Raw genomic sequence first — 20,297 nt, 5'->3', positions numbered from 1 at the left:
CGTGTAACATTTAATAAAGGAGTGAACTTGTTTGCAATATCATTAACACTAAGAAGATGCTTAAAAATATTTACACCATAAGGACCAAATTCTATTCTCTGCTACATCCAGGCAGCTGTTTTCAATAAGGTGGTGTGGCTAAAACTGAGGGCAGAATTTGGCCTTAACATAGGGAAAAAACTGCATCTTGTGCAAGTATTTTTCGGTCAGGACAAAAGACCCATTCTACTCAGGAAAGCAACCGCAAAGACATGTGACATGGATACAATTTTAATATTTTTGCCAGCAAAAACTATGTAACTGTAATAGCATTTCTGCAGCGCGCTAAACAAAGTTACCCTCATGTGGCCTCGCAGTTCCCACCACTACCTTTATATGGTATAGTGTTAACTGACTTCCTTCACAATGAAATTCGAGCCAAGTTTTACTTCAGTACTCATGAGAGGGTAAGCCCTGGTGTCACCCTCTCCTAGATGGGATGGTGGATTTTCAAAAGAAAAATGTTCCATTAAGAAATTAGGTGGTCACTGAAAACCAGCCATAGAAAGGGGATGGAGGACTTCACTGCACTCCAGTGACCTTAATGGAGAGGCATCTGCTTACGGCAGTGCTGGATTTGGTCCACTGGCTTTTACCCCCACTGTTTGACCTGATTTGTAGATTACAACCCAGTCACGATCTTTGCATGATCCCAGTGCCTCCCTGCATTTTGACCTGCCACACATCATTACTTTGCAGTATTTTAGCCATGATGGTCCCAGGATATTAGAGACACAAGATGGGTGAGGTCATATCTTTTATTGGTCCAACCTCTGTGTATGAAGTAGACAAGCTTTTGAGCTTACACAGAGCTCTTCTTCAGCTTGAAAGCTCGTCTCTCTCACCAACAGAAGCTAGTCCAATAAAAGATATGACCTCATCCACCTTGTCTCTCTATTACTACTTTGGATAGTGCTAGATTAAAACAATAGTATAGGTTTTACAACGGGATGTTCAATACGCTGAAAGGCAACACATTTAAACCCGATAAAAGGAAATACCTTTTCCATACAACACACAATTATTCCACAAAACTCCCTGCCACCATGACGGTAGGTTTCAAAAAAAGGATTAGACCCTTAGAAAGAGAGAAAATAGCAGAGGATTAAAAATAAATCAAAAGGTCCCGTTGTTTTTTTTTTTTTTGGAAGGAATATAAAACCTTGTACTTCAGGATAGAAACCAATCTCTAATTAACTTAAACTAATGAATTAAGCTAGGAAGAAACTTTCCCTATGGGCAGGTTATCCCATAACAGCCTACAGCAGGATTTCTTGTATCTCCCTCTGAAACAGCTACTGTGAGATAGAGGATACAGGATTAGACAGACCATTATTCTGATCAAATATGGCTAACTTCTTACCTAACTGCTTTGTAGCTGCTTCCCCCAGCACAGTCTAAATGGAACCCACTCCACAAAAAAGAGACTTTGTAGAGTTTTTAAAAGCATGTTTATGTGACTGCACATCAATGTTTGTGTAAAAAGGGATTTATGACAGTTTATACCACAAAGGTTACAGTAAGAAAAAGCACTTCTTTATGACAATAATTCACAAATTCACAAGGATCACTTTAATATACAAAGCAATTACTACCATTCTGAAACACAAAGCAGCTAATATGTACATAGTGTTAATAAAACGCATTATAACTCAGTACAATTTTTTTTTTAAACACAGATAAAGCACAAAAAGATTAAGTAAAAAAAAAATTAAAGCAGGGATGTTTCTAGAATGTAGGGAATTGTAATAGGAACTTATTTCCCGCATCAAGGTTTCTTTGTTTAGTAATTTAACTCCCACAGAAATGCTGGAGTTAAGTCTGAAATACCCTGTTTTGTGCTGATAGTTTTGGGTAAAGGATCAGACATGGGGTGAGGTGAGCTTTACCCTCTCCATCTTAAATTAAAAAATAATAACCATAGTTAATAATAATCCTTGCTCTAGAAACCTCCCTGAAAAACATTGTTCTAAAAACATTTCAAATTATAAATCTGGCCTAGAAATGATTTATTTTTGACATGAACAACTGATATGTGGACAAGTCTGTGGGGGGTGTTTGGGAGCAGTTGCTAGTTACCACCTCACTCTGCCCCTTCCCTTCCTCACCACAGAAAGTCCATACAAGCAGTAGAGTGATAAATTTCATACAAATTTGCAGTTCTATAATTTTATTTCTTTTTTAAATATAAATAATTTCATTACACACACAAAATGGAGTGGCACCTGGATAAGATATAATTTGGGCAGAGCACCCTGCTGTCACCGATTCTTAACCGTAACCATTTGCAGATGGCCAATGGGCACAAGGCCCTTTTCTGGTTGGTTACCCCACTGCATGTTATCCCAGCTTTCCCCTTACTTCACAGAAATGCTGCCATAGGCTGAGACTCAAGGAACTGATTTCAATACCAGTATGCTTCCAAGTCACAAGTACAGCAAACGGTCAGCTTACGTTAAACGTGCTAACCTTGGATCATTAGCCTCCCTTCCCTCACCCTCTTCCCTGCCCAATGTATGTCTCCTGAGGACAGTAAACTTTCCCTATTTCTTGCTGGTGAGAATGAGATCTAAAATTACCATCTTATATCGTGAGCCAAAAAGTGCAGCTGGGACCTGCGCTTGCAGTACCAGAATGTAGACAGGTCAAGGTCTTTAATTTGTGCTAGGCAAATTTGCCTGTTCAATTCTCTTCACAGGCTATGATTTAAATACACTTACAAAAAACATTGCAAGCTGAAAAACCTGAAATACAAATCCTTTTTACAAATTGAATCTGGTCCCTCTTCCCTAAAGATACAGAAATATTGAAGCTACATCCATTAACAGAGCTGAACCTACCCTGAGCAAATGCCAGCTGGACCCTGTTTGTATATTGGTTTGAATCCTCCCAACCTAGCTCAGCTTTATGATACATTCAGGTCCCTCTCGGATCAGTATCTTTTATAACTAGCAAATTCAGAAGATCAAGGAAACCAGTCCTTAGTTACAGTCCACACAAACCGTGAATGTACAGGACATTTGAAAAGCTTACATTACAAGGATTCAGGGTATAGCTAAGTCATTAATTCCCCACATTGCCACTGCAAAAGAGAGTTAGCTGTGCTTTTTTTTTTTTTTTTTTAAAGCTGAACGGGCGAGTTATCATTAGATGCACCTCCATTTCCTGGTGCCTAGAATCCATAAATCTTTTTGCATTTGTTTTCTTGGTATGCAGCTCCGGAAATGTGCAACTAGATCTCAAACTGGGGACAGGGGACTAACGTGACTGAAAAGGTTTCAGTTTTCCTTCCAAATTAATTCCCCTTTCTCACTTGAGTTCTTTGAACTAGTTCTGTTTTGTCTAAAAATAATTTAACATTCATCCCGTATGTGTTCCTAAGTGACAAAATGGGATCCCTTACATTACACCCGGGTATCTAGCCTTTTGGTACTGCCAGTTCAGATCCCCTGCCATTTTGAAGTAGCACCTGCTGAAAGTCACGTGCTAACAGGCTTCATGCTGAAAGCTCTTCATGAAAGAGTCAACAGATTTGTGGAGAGGAGTGAGAATCACAAACAGGTAGTAGGTCTGTAATAATCATGTCAGGGAGCTTCTCAAGCAAAGCGAATATCCAATTGCTCTAAGCTTTTTTTCTTTTTGTAAAAGTGCACATTTTATCAAACATTTACAAAGCATATCACGTAACAAAAATAAATATACAACCTTTCCTTTAGGTCATTGGCGAATGTTATGTCACGAACTCTGTTCTCAGGGCAAAAAATGGCAATACAAACAGGATCTCAGAAACGCAGAGAAACCTTCCTATAACTGCCACAGGTTTGTGACCACTGATAATGAACTAACTTTGAAGTGTAGACTTGTTCTTGCTTTAACTTGCAAAAAGCACTGGCTATCTGTTTTAAAAATAAGCAGAGACCAGTTTTAATTAACAGATGACTGCCTGCAGCTGCTGTCTACTGGAAGCCCAGATTAAAAAACGGTAGTACAAATTTAGATCAGAAATGTTATGTATAGGGTGGTTTGTCTTTGTTAAATTAACCTTTATTTTTTCCTGAGTCTTTGTATGGTTCCAAACACCCCACCACCTTTCTGGTCAACATTTAGTACCAGACAAGCCAGTAGGTCTGAGACACAAAGACAAACCATAGAACAACCAAAAGCCTACAGATGACTTCGTCCTGAAGAGCATGACTGGCTGGAATTGTGCTTTCAGATACTAGCAATGCTGCTGGCAACTATCCAAATCTGGTGAAATCATTGGTCAAATAAAAATGCATAGCCCCTACACCATGAGAAAAAAAAAAAGTCTTACCAGTGGTTTCTTAGTAAAACCCCTTCCAATTATTTTTGCCTTTGTTTTATAGCTGCCAAAGAGACAAAGCACAAAAGTGAATAATTTGGGGGGGGGGGGGAGAGTTTTTAAACAATTGTTTACATTATTTCAAAATCTCCATCTAAGAAAAACACAATAGCTTTGAAGGATGAAATAAAATCCTTTAAAATGGGTAACTGAACAACAGCACACACAAAAAAAATCAATAATAAGCGCCGGAATAATGTAGCCCAAACCTACTGAAAATGTAAGCGTGCGCACACACTCACACACACACAAAAGTAAAAATTGTTTCTGACCTCAATATACTATAATACTCAGCATTCCTGACTTAAAAGCTCTCAGAGCTGTAGATTATATACTGTGTGTGTGTATATATATATATATATATGTACATATTATACATATGTATTTTTTCCAAGAATATCTAAATTAAGAGAGCACCTCTGACAATATCTTAACTGCCTGCTTGGTGCCTTTGTTCTGAAAAATAATGACATTACAAAAATTATATTTGAAATCAATTCTTATTTATTATGAACGTAATGGATCTAGCCCTTTCTAACCCTCTCTTCAGTTAAAACCAGGCTATTAACGCTTGAAAACTCACAACCGTGAGATCTAAAACAAGCCTCCCATTTAGTTTCAGCAGAATTTCTGTTCTACAGCAAAATGGCCCTAAGTTATAAAAGCTGACTACCCCCAACACCTTGCTATTTGTTACTGGATTCCTGTATTGTCTTTTTCTTTCCCTTTTTGGCCAATGTGAATACTAAAGCATAAACTGGTAAAATCAGCCAGCCCTGTACTTGGTCTAATATGATAATTTTTATTCTTGACTTGTTTCATTTCCATTAAAGAAATCCAAGTCCCCAAATCCTCAACGCTGTGCACAAAAATAAAGATTCTTGTTGATCTTTGGGTAGTTTAGAAGGCTCAATTTTTGTGTGTGCGACCTTAATGCTGATGAGGGTCTGGATTGTTAACCCTGAAGAGCCTATCCACAGGACATGTACAGCACGGACATTAGCAATGGGAGCTTTCCCACACTGCCCAGTGAATGATTCCACTTTGTCCTGGAAGGAGCACCTCTGGGGCTAACAGTTCAGTCTCCACAGCCTATTCAGTTCTTGGTCTCTCTCTGCTGAGAGAATATTAACAAAGGTGCTAATTAGTGCCAATTATCTAAAAGGAACAGATCTGAGATCATCAACTAATTTCATGCAGGTTCACCACAAAACCCAAGTTTTTGCAAATGGATGGTTCTGTAGTGAGAAAAACCTTGCTTCATGTAGAGTATTTACAGCTTTTTTAATTCTCAGAGCTGGAGTTATTACATATAATTGTTTAAATGAGGCAATCAGTAGTCCACTCCTGCAGTATCATCAGGAATTCTGCTTCTAGCACTAATTCTGAGAAAATACCATGCATTTATAGTAAGCTATTTGTCTAGAGTGGGGGGCACAAATTCATTCCAATATATGTATTCTCCATCTTTAAGAATCTGCAAATTTTAATAAAAGCACATTTGAGAATTTGGGGGCTTTCTTTAAGTTTACATCACTAAACTCATACAGTGACCTCTAAATTTTAAAAAAATAAAATACAAAAGGAAAATCACTCCTCTACTGCAGATAAAAATAGGCCATGTATAAAAACTATTTGACAATCTTAGATTTGAAAACTTATCCTTTCACAATCCTGATACTCATGTTCCAGTTTTGTTTAATTTGACATACAAACAAAACTTGACCTTAAGTTATCTCTGACCCAAGATGAAACAATAATGCTCTTTCTTAAACCTCTTGGAAACCGAATGCCCTTTCAAATAAGAAAGCCAGAACTTTTAATACTGCTTACAGCTGTTTGAGTCAATTGCTTACAGTCCTCTCAGTGTCTTTTATTATAACGCCATCTTGGCTCTTTCACCATTTAAAAGGATCTTAAATTGAAATTTTACCTTAAACAGACTGAGTGAACAGGAGAAAATATTAGCTAATACTTAGATTGCCTAGGTATTAGTACAGACCATAGTCTTGTGTGTATGTCTATATACACAAAGCTTGAAATAATAACCAGGACCTGAGATCCAGAGCAAACTTATTTCATCAAATGACCAAGTTAAAACATCACAGTCTGGCTTTAAAGGGCCAATACACAAACTAACTTGATTCTTTTTGACACACAATGGAATTCCTAATGTTGAGTACAGAGTCCACTGTTTTTAACATGATACATCTACTGTTTCTTGCCATGTATTTCTGGGAAAAATAGCTATGCCCTCAGTGCATACTCAAGGGCCTGATCCTGCAAATGTTTGACACATGTGAGTAACTTTACTCAATAAGTAAAGTATCTGCTGGATCTGGCCCTTTACATTAAAACCATCCACTGAATAAATTATGTACATTTATGGTTAGGATGGGCAGGTTCATAGTCAGTATTTCCCCCAAACACAGTTCTCACCCTAAAAGTCTGCTAAAAGTGGATTCAGTAGGGAATATTTAGTCACATTTGTAGTCCTCATATTTGAAGTTGTCTTACAAAGACGAATTTTAAGTATAGAGGGAGGCCTCAGGGTTTGAAAAAGAATGTAGGAAACCAGTGTTCAACATAAAAGTAATGCAGATAACCTACTTGTTTGAGTACAGCTGAGACATTCAGAGGAATTCCATGTTCATCAGTGAATTTATACATGGAGTTGGTGATATAGTTGTCTTGGATAAAAACAGGTAGGGCTTTAAGCATTACTCTTGTTTACTATGTAACTGTCTTCTAAACAAAAGCTGTTCTATGTTACCTTTGTATACGTTGAGTTCATTTCCCATCCAATATCAAGATATTTCACTCAGTTGGTAATTTCTTTTAGTGTATTCAAAATATTGAACACACAGACACACATACATACACCTACCGCAAGAAGCAACAACTGACAAATAATGGAGCTAGTTTCAATTAAATGGTTTCTGAGGTATGGAGAAGCTTTTATCAATCTAGAAGGCGGAGAGATTACAGATGACGCACCAAAAAGCCTTCTGGGCTAGTTTAATAATTTTCTCTCCATACTAAGAATCTGTATATGGAGCTCCCTTCGTTTGGCATGCCACTCAGCCATATATTTGTATTGTTTATAATGAATATGTATCAATTTGGCAACCATTGCTTCTTCATCGCACCATACCTACTTTTATATATATGTGGTCCACAAAGTACTTCAGGCCAAGAGGATGAGGGTGATTCTGTCCCTAAGGCAATCAAAAGAGGTCAGCACAAACTCTTGAAATCATACAAAAGAACCTCCTCCCCCACAAGTCTTCACAAATGAACATTATTACTCCTTGAAAATGATGGGGGGCATGAGAAAGAAGTATTTTTTTCTTCTTCTTCTTCTTCTTCTTCTTCTTCACGCTCAGGATAGTTGTGATGAAAATAATCTCTTAGGAGGAGAAGTGGAGGCAAGTGTTTGAACATTCACAGTTTAATGCAAAGCACAGACTAATTAAATTCTGTAGTTGCTTTCAGGCAGTTTCGCGCATAGAAAAAAAAGAAATGTTTAGAAAATAAAAAGTTTACTTTGTCTTTCTGGTTGTGGGTAAAACCAGTCTCTATCCCACCTTGACAAGTGAAAATGGGATCCAGAATTAATCTGATTTGTGGCAGTAAAGGTCCTTAAGTGCTTTCAGCTCCTCAATCAGTGTCTTGTTTTGGTTTTCAAGCACAGCCACTCGGTTTTCTAGACATTTCACATATTCCTTCTTCTTCCTGCGACACTCACGTGCTGCTTCCCTGTAAAGCAAAAAAGACCATTCAAACCCAGAACATTTGAGACCATGAGCTGCTTTTTTGAGCTTGATTGTTCAGGTCAAACTGCCAAAACAGTATCAGTGTTTTTAGAACCTGGCTGTAGAATTAGAGGTATTTGTAATTCAGGAAGAAATTAAGTATATAATGATTTACATCTCAAATCACGAACATATCAAAATCACAAGGATCACTCCAATATATAAGTAGCAGCAAATAAACACTAACAAAATTCTGCCTGGTTTAGAACGTGACTCTGAACAGTATCGTGTCAGTATCGTGAACTATGGCGGCCTTTGTGTTGAGTGCTACAATTTCACTGGGTTCTATAATAAGGGTTAAGATGAGTAAAAAACCTGTATAAGAGCAATGTTCATCTTTCTAGTAAACCCATCCATTTGCTATGGCACAACTGAATAATGACAGCAGTGATAAAAAACGTTTAGCTTTGTTTACCCGATGCAACAGAAGCTATACTTAAGGCACTCGTGTATTTGTCCTCTACCTGTACCAAACCTTGCTAACAATGCCCTCATTTTACTGACACTGTTCATATCACTGCACTTAATATTACAAAAAGAAAAGGAGTATTTGTGGCACCTTAGAGACTAACCAATTTATTTGAGCATGAGCTTTCGTGAGCTACAGCTCACTTCATCGGATGCATACCGTGGAAACTGCAGAAGACATTATATACACACAGAGACCATGAAACAATACCTCCTCCCACCCCACTGTCCTGCTGGTAATAGCTTATCTAAAGTGATCATCAAGTTGGGCCATTTCCAGCACAAATCCAGGTTTTCTCACCCTCCGCCCCCCCCCACAAACTCACTCTCCTGCTGGTAATAGCCCATCCAAAGTGACCACTCTCTTCACAATGTGTATGATAATCAAGGTGGGCCATTTCCTGCATAAATCCAGGTTCCCTGGCCCAACTTGATGATCACTTTAGATAAGCTATTACCAGCAGGACAGTGGGGTGGGAGGAGGTATTGTTTCATGGTCTCTGTGTGTATATAATGTCTTCTGCAGTTTCCACGGTATGCATCCGATGAAGTGAGCTGTAGCTCACGAAAGCTCATGCTCAAATAAATTGGTTAGTCTCTAAGGTGCCACAAGTACTCCTTTTCTTTTTGCAAATACAGACTAACACGGCTGTTACTCTGAAACTTAATATTACAGCATTTCAATCTTAGCAACCACATGGACACAATACACTCATCTTACCAGTGTCTATTGTATCAATAATACAGGGACCAAAAAGCGATGAAGTAAGCTTCAATATAGTAAGCCACAGGGCTGCTTTGTAAAAACTGGTGCTGAAGCCCCCTAACTCAGATGCCAGCCCTCTAAGTGCAGTGCTGGTACCAGAACACTAAGAGCATCAATGAAAAATACCTCAACAGTGCCAAACTAAGTGCATCCTGAAGCAATAACAAAGAGGCAAAAACTTTACGAGGCACTAAATTATCAGCACCAAAGTGTAGAGGAAAAACAGGTGTCAAAATGCTACAATACTGCACTGAAGCAACCAGAGGCAAGAACCTCAAAAATGAATGTTTACCAGACCTGACTGGAAGGCTGGATAAAAGATCTGTAAAGGATACCTAGCTAGGGGGCACTGGGATCTGGTAAAAAGCTGTAGCAACCAGGACATTTGGAAGGCAATATTTACATGCAACAAGGAGTGAGTGTGACAGCCAGTTTCTGCCCTGGGTGTACTCCCTCTTTGAAGGGGAGTTCTGGGGTCACCCACCAGCTGGGGGATCTCCAACAGCATGACCGTGATGATCTGGATCACTCTGCACAAGGCCTGGATCTCATGGTGATCCCTTGAGAGGGTGGAGTTGGGGGCATGATCCCTATTTTTGTAATGCCTTTCATTCAAAAGATCTCACACCACCCCTGTTGGGTACATAAATAAGATCATGACCATTTTACAGATAAGGAAACTGAGGACCAGAAGGGTTAAAACTCATCACCAAAGGTCACAAAGGGCTTGATTCGTTTCCCATTAAAATCAATGGAAAGACCCCACTGACATAAATGAATGATGGGACAGGCCTAAAGTCACAGAGTGGCAAAGCCAGGAAAAGAACCCAAATCCCCTGCTCTATCCACATGTCATCTGGAAGCTGCATAAGACTTCTGTGTAACTGACATAAAGTCAATTCATGACTGTGACCCAGGACCTCTTTATGCCAACTAGCAGAGCCCTATGGTTTCTCAAATAGAAGAGGCTCTAGAAGGTAAACAGTTACACCAACTATTTACGAATATCTGAAACCTGTCCTGAAAGAGGAGACGGGACCTTTTGGGTAAAGACCTTTTGAAAAGGTGAATTCTGCAGTTCAGCACTAGTTATTTCTTCATTCATACTACTCAAACAATGCACAACACTCTGTTCATGTGATGACCTCTCGCAGTGTATCCCTGGCTTACCAATAAACAGAAGATACACTCACCGAGGTAACACAGTTGGCTTTTTGGAACAACAAGTCAGTCAATCAGACCCTTCACAACCCCTAGGATTTCTTTCCCATCACAGATGACAGAAAACATTGCCATTTTCTTTCTTTCCATTTTCTTTACTGTTTAATGCAGAGGTGTCAAATACATGGCCTGTTCTGCAGCTCAGATAGGTCACAGAGGGCCCAAATGGGAGAAGCTGAAGGGGGAACTCAAGCTTGTTGGGGCGGAATCAGATAAACCTCTTTCTCCTTTTCCCACTCCCAGCCAGCCACTTTCATCTCCACAACATCTGGACTTGAGCAGGCTCTTTCCCAGCCTCTCTCTGACCCCACGCTCCTTGTTGCCCTCCTTCCCCACAGTGTAATAGGCTTGGGGGAGTGGCTGTTTCTCTCCCGCCTCATCAGTTCCTGCTTCTCCAAACATCCCTACCTCATAGCGTAGAGTTCCTTTTTCTCTCTCCCCCACCCTATCTGCTGCCACTGCTGAGACATGAGACTCCAGGCTCAGAGGAGCACCTGCTTCTCTACCCCTCCCCTTGGCTCCTGCTGCCTCCAGAGAATAGAACCCACGGGGCAAGTGCCCAAAGGGAATGGATGAGATGAGAGAGAGAATTCACCGAAGTGGGAGGTGAGCACGGGGACTAGTGATCAGCAGAATGCACAGAAGGCTAAGTTAAAGAACAGAGGAAAGGAGATTGCATAAATGTATTTACTTAACAGATGCTAGTTGAAAGGGTAACTCAGCCCTTGCAGAATGAACTGACAGCCAAGTCTTATGGCTTCATAACCACAATATACCGAGTTACCAGATGTTGTTTGTCTTAGTTGGCATCTTTAAAGAAGATTGACCTTCTTCAGATAGTGTTTCATAAAAGGGATGAGAAAGGCCAGGAATCTATTTGCATAAACAATTACACACCCACTCTTCTCGAGACCTGTTAGAAATGTAATGTGTATATTGCACGAGTTTAACACTTAGTACTCTAATTCTATGCACAACTAAAGCAAAATCAACACTACACACATACCTGTTCTTCATTAGACGCACTTCTCTCTTCCGTGCAGCTTCCTCTGCTGGCTGGGTGGGAAGTGCTGGGGAGGAGGCCATGACCACGCCAGGTGCAATGGTGCTGGTGGGTGCTGTGCGAATCTGGTAGGTCTGCACGTCTCCTGAGGCAGCTGAAAGGGAAGTATAGTGTTAGGTTACACAGCACTGTGAGAATCCACTGTTAAAATACTGTGTGAATAACACCTAGTCACCAATCTAAGCATAACCAGATAAAATGAGGTGATGACTCTAGGCTACAATATAGGAGGGATTAGCATTATCCAGGTTATCAATGGTAGTTCATTCCTAGTTTAGTATATTTATGGTTGCATCCATTCTTGCTGAAGAGGGCTTAGCTTGTGTCTGATAACTAGATTTATCTGCAGCTGCTGGTCCTACTGCACATTTATCTTCCACTGGATTTCTGACAGTTCTATTTTGTGAACAGGCTAAGCAACCATAAGTCTAGCAAGGTAAGCAGGAAATAGCTTTTAGGATCTTCCTAGGCAAACTGTACTTTTCAAGTGAACTCCAAATGACTAACTGCAGATGCGAACTGGTGTCTGGGGGTTTTGTGCAGAAACGTAGGATGTGTATCCACGGCAGGCATGTGTGCAATTTAGACACTAACCTTTGAAACACAGCCCATAGCACAATGCTATTTCTTTATGATCAGCTTTTATTTACTTGGGAGTCTATTGCATTTTCACTATTACTTGAAGAAATGGCTTTTTAAAAAAATATACAAGACAGAAGATCAACAAGACATATTTTTCTCATACATATTATTAATCTTAATGCACTAATATTCATCAAGGCTTGAAAGTCTCTCCCTCGAATGACTTGAACAGAGTCAGAGCAAAATCAGAAGCATCCTTTTTTAACAATGTCTGTTTTGTAATGCCAGGAAGAGCATTAAAAAGGAACAGTGATTTCTAACGGGAGAGGGCAGTTAATTACTAGTAAAGGAAAATTCCCCTACGGAAAGAAAAGATTTTGAACAGATCTCTGCCCAAAGAACAGGAAAACATTCCTAAAACTTTACTTCTAATTTATCATCATTGCAGATAACCACTTGACAGAAATTAGGAACTCTCAAGAAATTTGTGTCACAGGTTTTGGGGAACAGATAGCAAACATTCTCTTGAAAGAGCTGAAGGAAATAACGGTATGGACAAAGCAAAAGTTAACTAGCTTTCAGGAACCGAAATAGAAGCATTTTCTATATCCAAAAATATCTTAAGTTTGTTCCGAGTGAGAGAAAATGTGACATATAGTTTTGTCTTGAATTTATTTTATCTGTTTTAGAATTTGATCTGTGCCAAAACTGTTAATTGCTTTTTCTGACATATTTGAGGGAATTATTTTGGCAAGTTAAATTCCCCTGGGACTAAACATAAAATGATGGATTATGACGTTTCGTACCCTGTACAACAACTTGGTTACTAGGTACAAGAATCTGTTGTCCATCAGTGGTCTGAGCATATTGTAAAATGGTGGTGCCAGGCTGGGTTGCAGCTGCGTTCGTCATGGTCAACGTCTGGAGGCCCTGTACTCCATCTGTGCCATTGTTAGCCAGCTGTATTGCTCCTCCTTGGGTGATAGCAACTGAAAACAAGTACATTTGATACAATAGTTAAAAGATTAATTTATTCAATATCCTACATGGTTATTTACCATTTACAGCCCAGTTACAGAAGAACAGTTTGAAACACCTGAGTTAAATCCCTCGCATAACTACATACCTTAACATCAGATAGGTCACTATAACTGTATTTTAGAAGTGGTCATTCTTCAGCAGTGACCTATCATTTCATTCAGTACCATAAGGTTGCCACCTTTTTGACAAACAAAAATATAGACCAAGTTTTGCCTCTCCTATCAATCACATCCCTGCGATGAGCTATATCCCTCCCAATGTAGAGCCAAGAATTGTAGTATTTACTGAGTTGATGATTTTCTTGTTGGCTACCTGCTCTTTTCTCTTTTTTTCCTTCTGCTCCTTCCTCTAATTCCTCTCCTACATGCTTTTCTCTTCCACTTTCACCTTGCTGTGTCCATTTTGTTCTCCAGTGTCTTTTCCTGCTTGAATCTCCTTCTCCACTACCTCTCCATCCCCTTCCCATGCATTGTTTCCACACACACATATCCAGCCTCTCATTCCGTCTAATAATTTTGTTTCCTCTTCCCTTTCACTTCCTCAATCCAATAATTTCCATGCCAGTATTCAGGCTGCAGTGGGAACACATCTTACACAGATCCCCTCATTCAGCGCCTCTAGAGTATTTCTCTGCTTTTCCACATCTATATCAGGATGTATCAGACAGAGCAGATATTGGCAGGAACAGTATTTGTACATCGATGGTAGAAGTGGAGTGTCAGCAACATCAATCTCTAAAAAAAATCAAGAGGCAGACTGGGGAACAGACCAGGGAGCAACTATAGCACAATGCTTTTAAAAGGACACTTATAAGAGGAATAAGTCATTTGATAGGTCTTCTCTTCCCCTTCTTGTACACTTAACAGGAGTTCATCTGTTTGTTTTAGCTGATGGAAAGTAGAACATGTACCATACTAACAGCAACCAACAGGGCTTGGGAATGTAAATTATACATTTTACACACCCACAGCTGGAATGTACTTAAAAGTCACAGACCCTAGTATATAGAGAGAGTCATGGAACAGGATTAATAAGGCTTCTGACATTGCATAAGGGTCAGATTAAACTAGTGTTATATTGGCTTCTTTTACCCCAGCCCAAACAGTCATGCAAGTAGAATTTAACAGTTCTCTTTCTTCCTGTCCAACTACCACAACCAATAATAAACGTAACTACATACTGTACTGCCCACTGCTGGTTTGGTAAATTGGAGTTGGCACTGTTACAGTGGTGATGGCAGGTGCTGATGTCTCCTCTTCGGACTTTTCTTCTTCAATCCTTGGCACTCCTGGGGCGTCTGAGGATAAGTCATTCAAAATTTTTCTGGCAAAGACAGTGTGTTGTAAAAATTTTAACAAAAAGTGAAAGTAAAATCAATTCTACTGGCTACTTGGTGCTGGGGAAAACTGAAAAGTGTAGCAAATAGGGAAATAAAATATATGGGATGGGAAGAAAAGTTAAAGCACACTTTAAAACGATTTTAGGTAACTGTTTTAAAAATGCCACCAGAAAAGGGTGCTGTGGAATCAATCTAGAATAGCCTGTGTGTTTCTGCATACTTGGATCTAGAACTCACATTTTCCCTTTTTCGTCAAAAACTTCTTTATCTTTTATATACTTTTTACAAGTTTTCTGCTTTCAGTCACAGAAAGATGTGAAAAAAGAAAGCAAGAGCATTTAAAGCACCAAACCCCCTCATTGCCCCCACCCACACTCAGAGGAGTGTACCTGCTGCAGAGGCCACCAGGGCCTAAACTTCACCCAGGGACTTAAGTTTCAAAAACTTGGCAGAAATTATTGTGAAGTGCAACCAGCACATGACCTACCATCTGTTCAGGAGACAAAGCTGGGCATTTTAATGAAAGTCACACAATTAAATCCACAGATTAGGTAACTGTTCTGCTTGAGAAAGCTTTGGGACTTGCAATAGTAAAGGGGGGAAGGAGCAATTTGGGTTTAATTACTGAGTTGGCTTAATTATTTAAAGCCAAAATGGACAAAACATAACATACTGTAGAATCTCAGTGTTACGGCCACCAGACTTATGAACTGACTGGGCAACCTCACACCTCATTTGGAACCGGAGGTTTGCCATCAGGCAGCAACAGAGACAATCAATCAATCAAATAAAGCAAATATAGCACAGTACTGTGTTAAACGTAAACTACTAAAAAAATTAAGAGAAAGTTTAAAAAGAGATTTGACAAGGTAAGGAAATTGTTTCTGTGCTTGTTTCATTTGAATTAAGATGGTTAAAAGCATTTTTCTTCTTCATAGTTAAATTTCAAAGCCGTATTAAGTCAATGTCAGTTGTAAAAGTTTGAAAGAACAACCATAACGTTCTGTTCAGAGTCACAAACGTTTCAGAGTTACGAACAACCTCCATTCCCGAGACGCTTGTAACTCTGAGGTTCTACTGTAATCATAAAGGCCATGGATCTCACTGACTATGACTAGAACTGACTGGGATAGCTGCTCAACAAAACAGCTGCCCAAAATGCTTGGGTCTACCACCTGCCCGCTGTGATGCAATCTGACTGATAACTCTCTCTACCAAGATTACGGAGGAGTGGCAAACTCTCTTTTATTGACTGCACGCTCCATCGTATGCCACTGCAAAAGGCTTCATTAGGCAGCAAGGCAAATTGGGATTTTCTTTTGTTTTTGTATGAAGCATCTATTAGTTCTGATGTGGTCTGCACCCCTAGTTCTCATCCAAAAACATTTGAAGAACCCAGGCCCAGACTACACTGAATTTTCCTGCCTGGCTTTGGTAGCCAAACCTATATTGCTGTATTCCAAGGAGGCTAGTCAATTACCAAACAATTTGAGACGAAGACAGAGATAGAAACAGGGCTTTGTTGTTGTTATTAATTAGACTTTGTTAGTACCTAGGAACCCCAATTGAGGATCAGCTCCCCATTTTGCTAGCCGCTGCACAGACAAGTAACAAAGACAACAGTCATCTCCCTGGAGAGCTTACAATGTAGGCATCAGACAGGTGATGAGACAGAAAAGATGAGACAGGTGGACAAAACAGACAAAACAGATGGGGGGTTGTGGGGATGAGGTAATAATAAAACTAAACAGCAGTTATCAGAAAAGCAGAAATTACAGCTCACCACTTTCCTAACCAATGCCGGATGGGCATGGTAGGTGCTGTGGCAGAGGTAAAGTGTTAAGGAGGAATTTCAAAGATGATAAGGTGGTGGCTTTACGAATTTAGATGGGGACTTTCTCACAGGCACATGAGGTGGCGTGGAAAAAGTGCAAGATATCTGAGGAAAAAATGGACAAGCAAGGTGAAGGTGTGGTCATCAAGGAGTTGGTTATGGCTCCCTGATTCTGTGGGCTGATCTCTACCAGCCCTGTCCCTGATGTAAATTACAGCAGCCTGGGTTATGCTAGTTGAGAACTGGCTGTACTCTGGTCCTTTCTGTCCCAACATGACCCTTCCGCTGGGGTGGGGAGGCTGGCTGGCATAGGAGCCAGGTACACCAGCTTTATACCAGTTGAGTTGCCCCCTGCCTAAATGGCACATAGAAGCTGACTTGAGGGGAACAGAATCTGGCCCTAAGTGACTTCATCAAGGCTAGAGACGCAGTCAGTGTTAAATCTGAGATGAGAATGCATGAGTCCCTTGTTCTCAGTGCTCTGCCTTGTTCACTAAACTCTGTTGCCTCATTTCGTTCAACTGCCTTTTCCTTGTGGTCAGAGGTCATACTGGGTGCTCAACAGAGGAGAAAGCTCAGCTGCAGACAGCTGACTAGGAGGAAGTCTGTGGCAGATTTAACACCAGTAGCCCTGCCCTCCACAGCTACAAACGTACCTGGGGCACTCACAAAATCTAGAAGCCTGCCGTCATGGCTTTAATGGACCCCCAAAGACCCTGAATGGCTATACAAGGGGACATAGAATAACCTGTGCACGCTAGGAAAAATGAATAACAAGTTTTCAAGCCAGGTGACTGGCTTATATTTTCAAGCCAATTTTCAAAAAAAGGGCTAGAAATGTATAGCTGGATTTTCAGAAGTACTGAGCACCCACAAATCACTTTGACATTGAGGGGAGCTGTGACTGCTTATTAAAACTGCATAGTTAGTACGTTTTAAAACAAAAGGTGAGATTCTCATTTTTAGGCCCCCCAAATCAGAGTTAGTGTGAAGTATGATTATGGGTCCCAAGGCCAATTCTGATCCAAATAAGTGATTCCAGTACTGTCTCCATATCTGCTACTGACATTGTCCCTGCACATTTTCTGAGGATGTGGGGCTCATTCTAGACCTTCACATGCCAAAGTAAGGATAAGTGTCAGTTTCAGCACACCAAAAAGCATTGCTGAATGGAATTACATATAATCAATTGCTCCACGGTACTGAATTTTAAAAAGTAATTCATTTACTCAAATACAGAAGAAAATTCAACCCTGCCAGAATGAGCTGTTCTTTGTAACGTTCATGGGCATTTACTAAAGGAAGGAAGACATGAATGTCTGATTTAAAGAAAAATACCAGTTGTTCTGCTGCATAAGTGCTTACATGGAAGTTACAGATGCCGAAGGCTAGCTCTAACTCACACCCATGGCGTTCCTGATTTCGAGCATTTTGAAGAGAATAATACATGTAAACTAGCTTGACTAGGCCACTTCTCTCTCTGCTGGGCACCTACAGCCTGTTTGGTTATTAACTAGTTTTCCCCAAGAAGCATGGCAAATTCTGAAATACCACCTACAGCAGTTTTAATGAGCCACACAATGTCATGTTTCCATTGAAAGTCTCAGGTGAAGGAAAGAATTAAATCTGACTGTTGCTAGTGTTTCAACATTAACAACAAACAGAAAGGTTGATTTTACAGAGACTACAGAATATACAGCAGCAACCTGCCTGCACATTTCAGTGGCGCTCCAAGAATTAAATATCCATTTAAGCGACTTCTAAGGCTCCTCTCACAGTTGTATCTAAATGCTACACATAAAGACTTATTTAGCATTCAGCTTATTCTCAATTGATTTTCTTTCCTATCTCTCCATAACGGCAGATATTTTTCTCTTCCTCCTTATCTTATTCTGCTTATCTCCTGGCATCCCATCAGAAATTGGTCATGGAAATGTGTCACTGAAGGAATATTTTAATAAAAAAGTAGATCTCACATTAACTACAGAAACACACTATTTGTCTACCCATTTGCTGAATAAATGCATCAAGCAAAATGCTTCAGCTTTTAACATCCATACCTATAGGAGGGTCGTCTGGAAAGGATCTCTCTGCGTTTCTGAGAGTCTGTGACACTGTCCACTGACTCCTGTGAATCTTCACTTTCTGCAATAGTGGAGATCTGTAAATAAGAACAGAATAAATTTACCACTGTAAGCAAGTTTAACAAGCTACTTCTACAGTAATAAATCTACCACTAAAAGCAAGTTTTCACAGTATGCGAAAGACATTCCCAATACAAGTACTATACAGGACTTTGACCTAGAAAATCAGAAGTAATAGCTGATCACTTGTTACTGGATACATAGATGCCCAAACTCAACCATCTAGCTTCAGAAATGTATTTAACAATTAAGTCACTCAAATGAGAGAATATATAATGGGCAAATTATTATAAATAATGGTTCCACCCACTTTTTTCTTTCCATAACTCCTTCTTTCTATCCTGCTTCCATCCAGTCCAAAGAACCAAAGCAAGGTAGGCAGTCAGGTCTGGAGACACAGTAACTAGAAGCAACGTGGGATTGAAAGCAGAAGGGTCTGGAGACAAAGGGAATGAGGAGTGCAGTTGTGACAGAACCAATTATAAAACTCTACAAGGATATGGAGGTCCTGCAGGAGCCTTTCCTGGTTTCATGCTGTATACTTGGTGCTTAAGGCCTCCTTGGTGCCATGCTAACAGGTTATACAACCATAGCAGACTGTGAAGTACTGGACTGTAAATATCACCATTCCAAACACATTTTTGCATTTCATCCTCCGTTCTGAATTCCAACATGATTTCATCATCAGTCTCTTACCTTGAATCACTAGAGCCAGAAACAAGTGCCACATACCATCTGAAAATTGTGCATCTCCAGATTTTAACAGGATAAAACACTAAACTCTAACTCCAGTGGTCTGAGGTAGGTAGAGGCTGACGAAAGTACAGAACTGAAGCAATGCAAGGAAATAACCAAGATCATTATCAGAATGATCCAATTTTAAAGCATGAGTTTCACCTAATGTTTTTTAAAATCAATACTGGTTTAAATACCTCTATAAAAAAAAATCTCAATAGTTAGCCTTTAACTTAGTTTAGATCTCATCTCTGTGGGTTCCCAATGCCCCAAAAATGATTTACAATCCTTATCTTATGTGGTCAGTAACAGCCTAAATAGTTCCTGCTTCCATGTTCAGCAACACTGGATTTAAAAGGTAATTTAAAATGTTGCTCAGAGAAGGAACCACAGTAGAGATTAAGACTAAGGCTTTCTGGACTACTGAAGCCTTTCTCCATGTCTTTAATAAGTTTTGAGATTGGCTTTTCATCCTGTGCATTATGAACGGTCTTTCTTTGTTTATACAGCATCAAGCAATTATTAAGGTTTTATAAAGTTAACATTCAAAACGAAAATATTAAAATCACTTATTACAACCTGCCAGAGGTAGAAATACACATGCAAATCAGTACAGATGTTTTCCAAGAAGCAAAAACTTTGATTCCTGAACATCAGCCACATTAATAATTCGGCACTCTCTAAAATTCTTGTTGTTGTTCATTTAAGATACAGAAATAAGACATCTTAGAAGTCACTAAACAGACATAAAAAGGGTCTAGTAATGGTTAACCTTGCAGCAGGTAAAAGCCGGATATAGAAATAGTATCAGCAAAAAGCACAACCTAATAGGCTTACCAACTTTTAGAGGGAAATGAAACTCAATAATGTATGGAAATGAAAAGCAG

The 20,297-nt window shown here is 39.7% G+C and overlaps 1 protein-coding gene across 1 annotated transcript in view; it reads right to left on the bottom strand.

The window, feature by feature from the left end:
- Positions 1-1,588: 1,588 nt before the first annotated feature.
- Positions 1,589-20,297, bottom strand: part of CREB1 (cAMP responsive element binding protein 1) — a 45,678-nt gene continuing 26,969 nt past the window's right edge. Inside the window, exons 4-8 of the mRNA XM_077830555.1 lie at positions 18,592-18,692; positions 14,539-14,681; positions 13,124-13,306; positions 11,679-11,829; positions 1,589-8,161 (exon numbers count right to left, since the gene is read on the bottom strand). Of these exons, the coding sequence (XP_077686681.1) occupies positions 8,017-8,161; positions 11,679-11,829; positions 13,124-13,306; positions 14,539-14,681; positions 18,592-18,692 (723 nt within the window). The 3' untranslated portion in view covers positions 1,589-8,016. The remainder of the gene's footprint in view (positions 8,162-11,678; positions 11,830-13,123; positions 13,307-14,538; positions 14,682-18,591; positions 18,693-20,297) is intronic.

This window comes from Eretmochelys imbricata, chromosome 11 (assembly GCF_965152235.1).
Source record: "Eretmochelys imbricata isolate rEreImb1 chromosome 11, rEreImb1.hap1, whole genome shotgun sequence".
Taxonomy (NCBI): Eukaryota; Metazoa; Chordata; order Testudines; family Cheloniidae; genus Eretmochelys; species Eretmochelys imbricata.
Note: the sequence above shows the minus strand (reverse complement) of the source record. Positions and strands in the feature narration are given on the sequence as shown.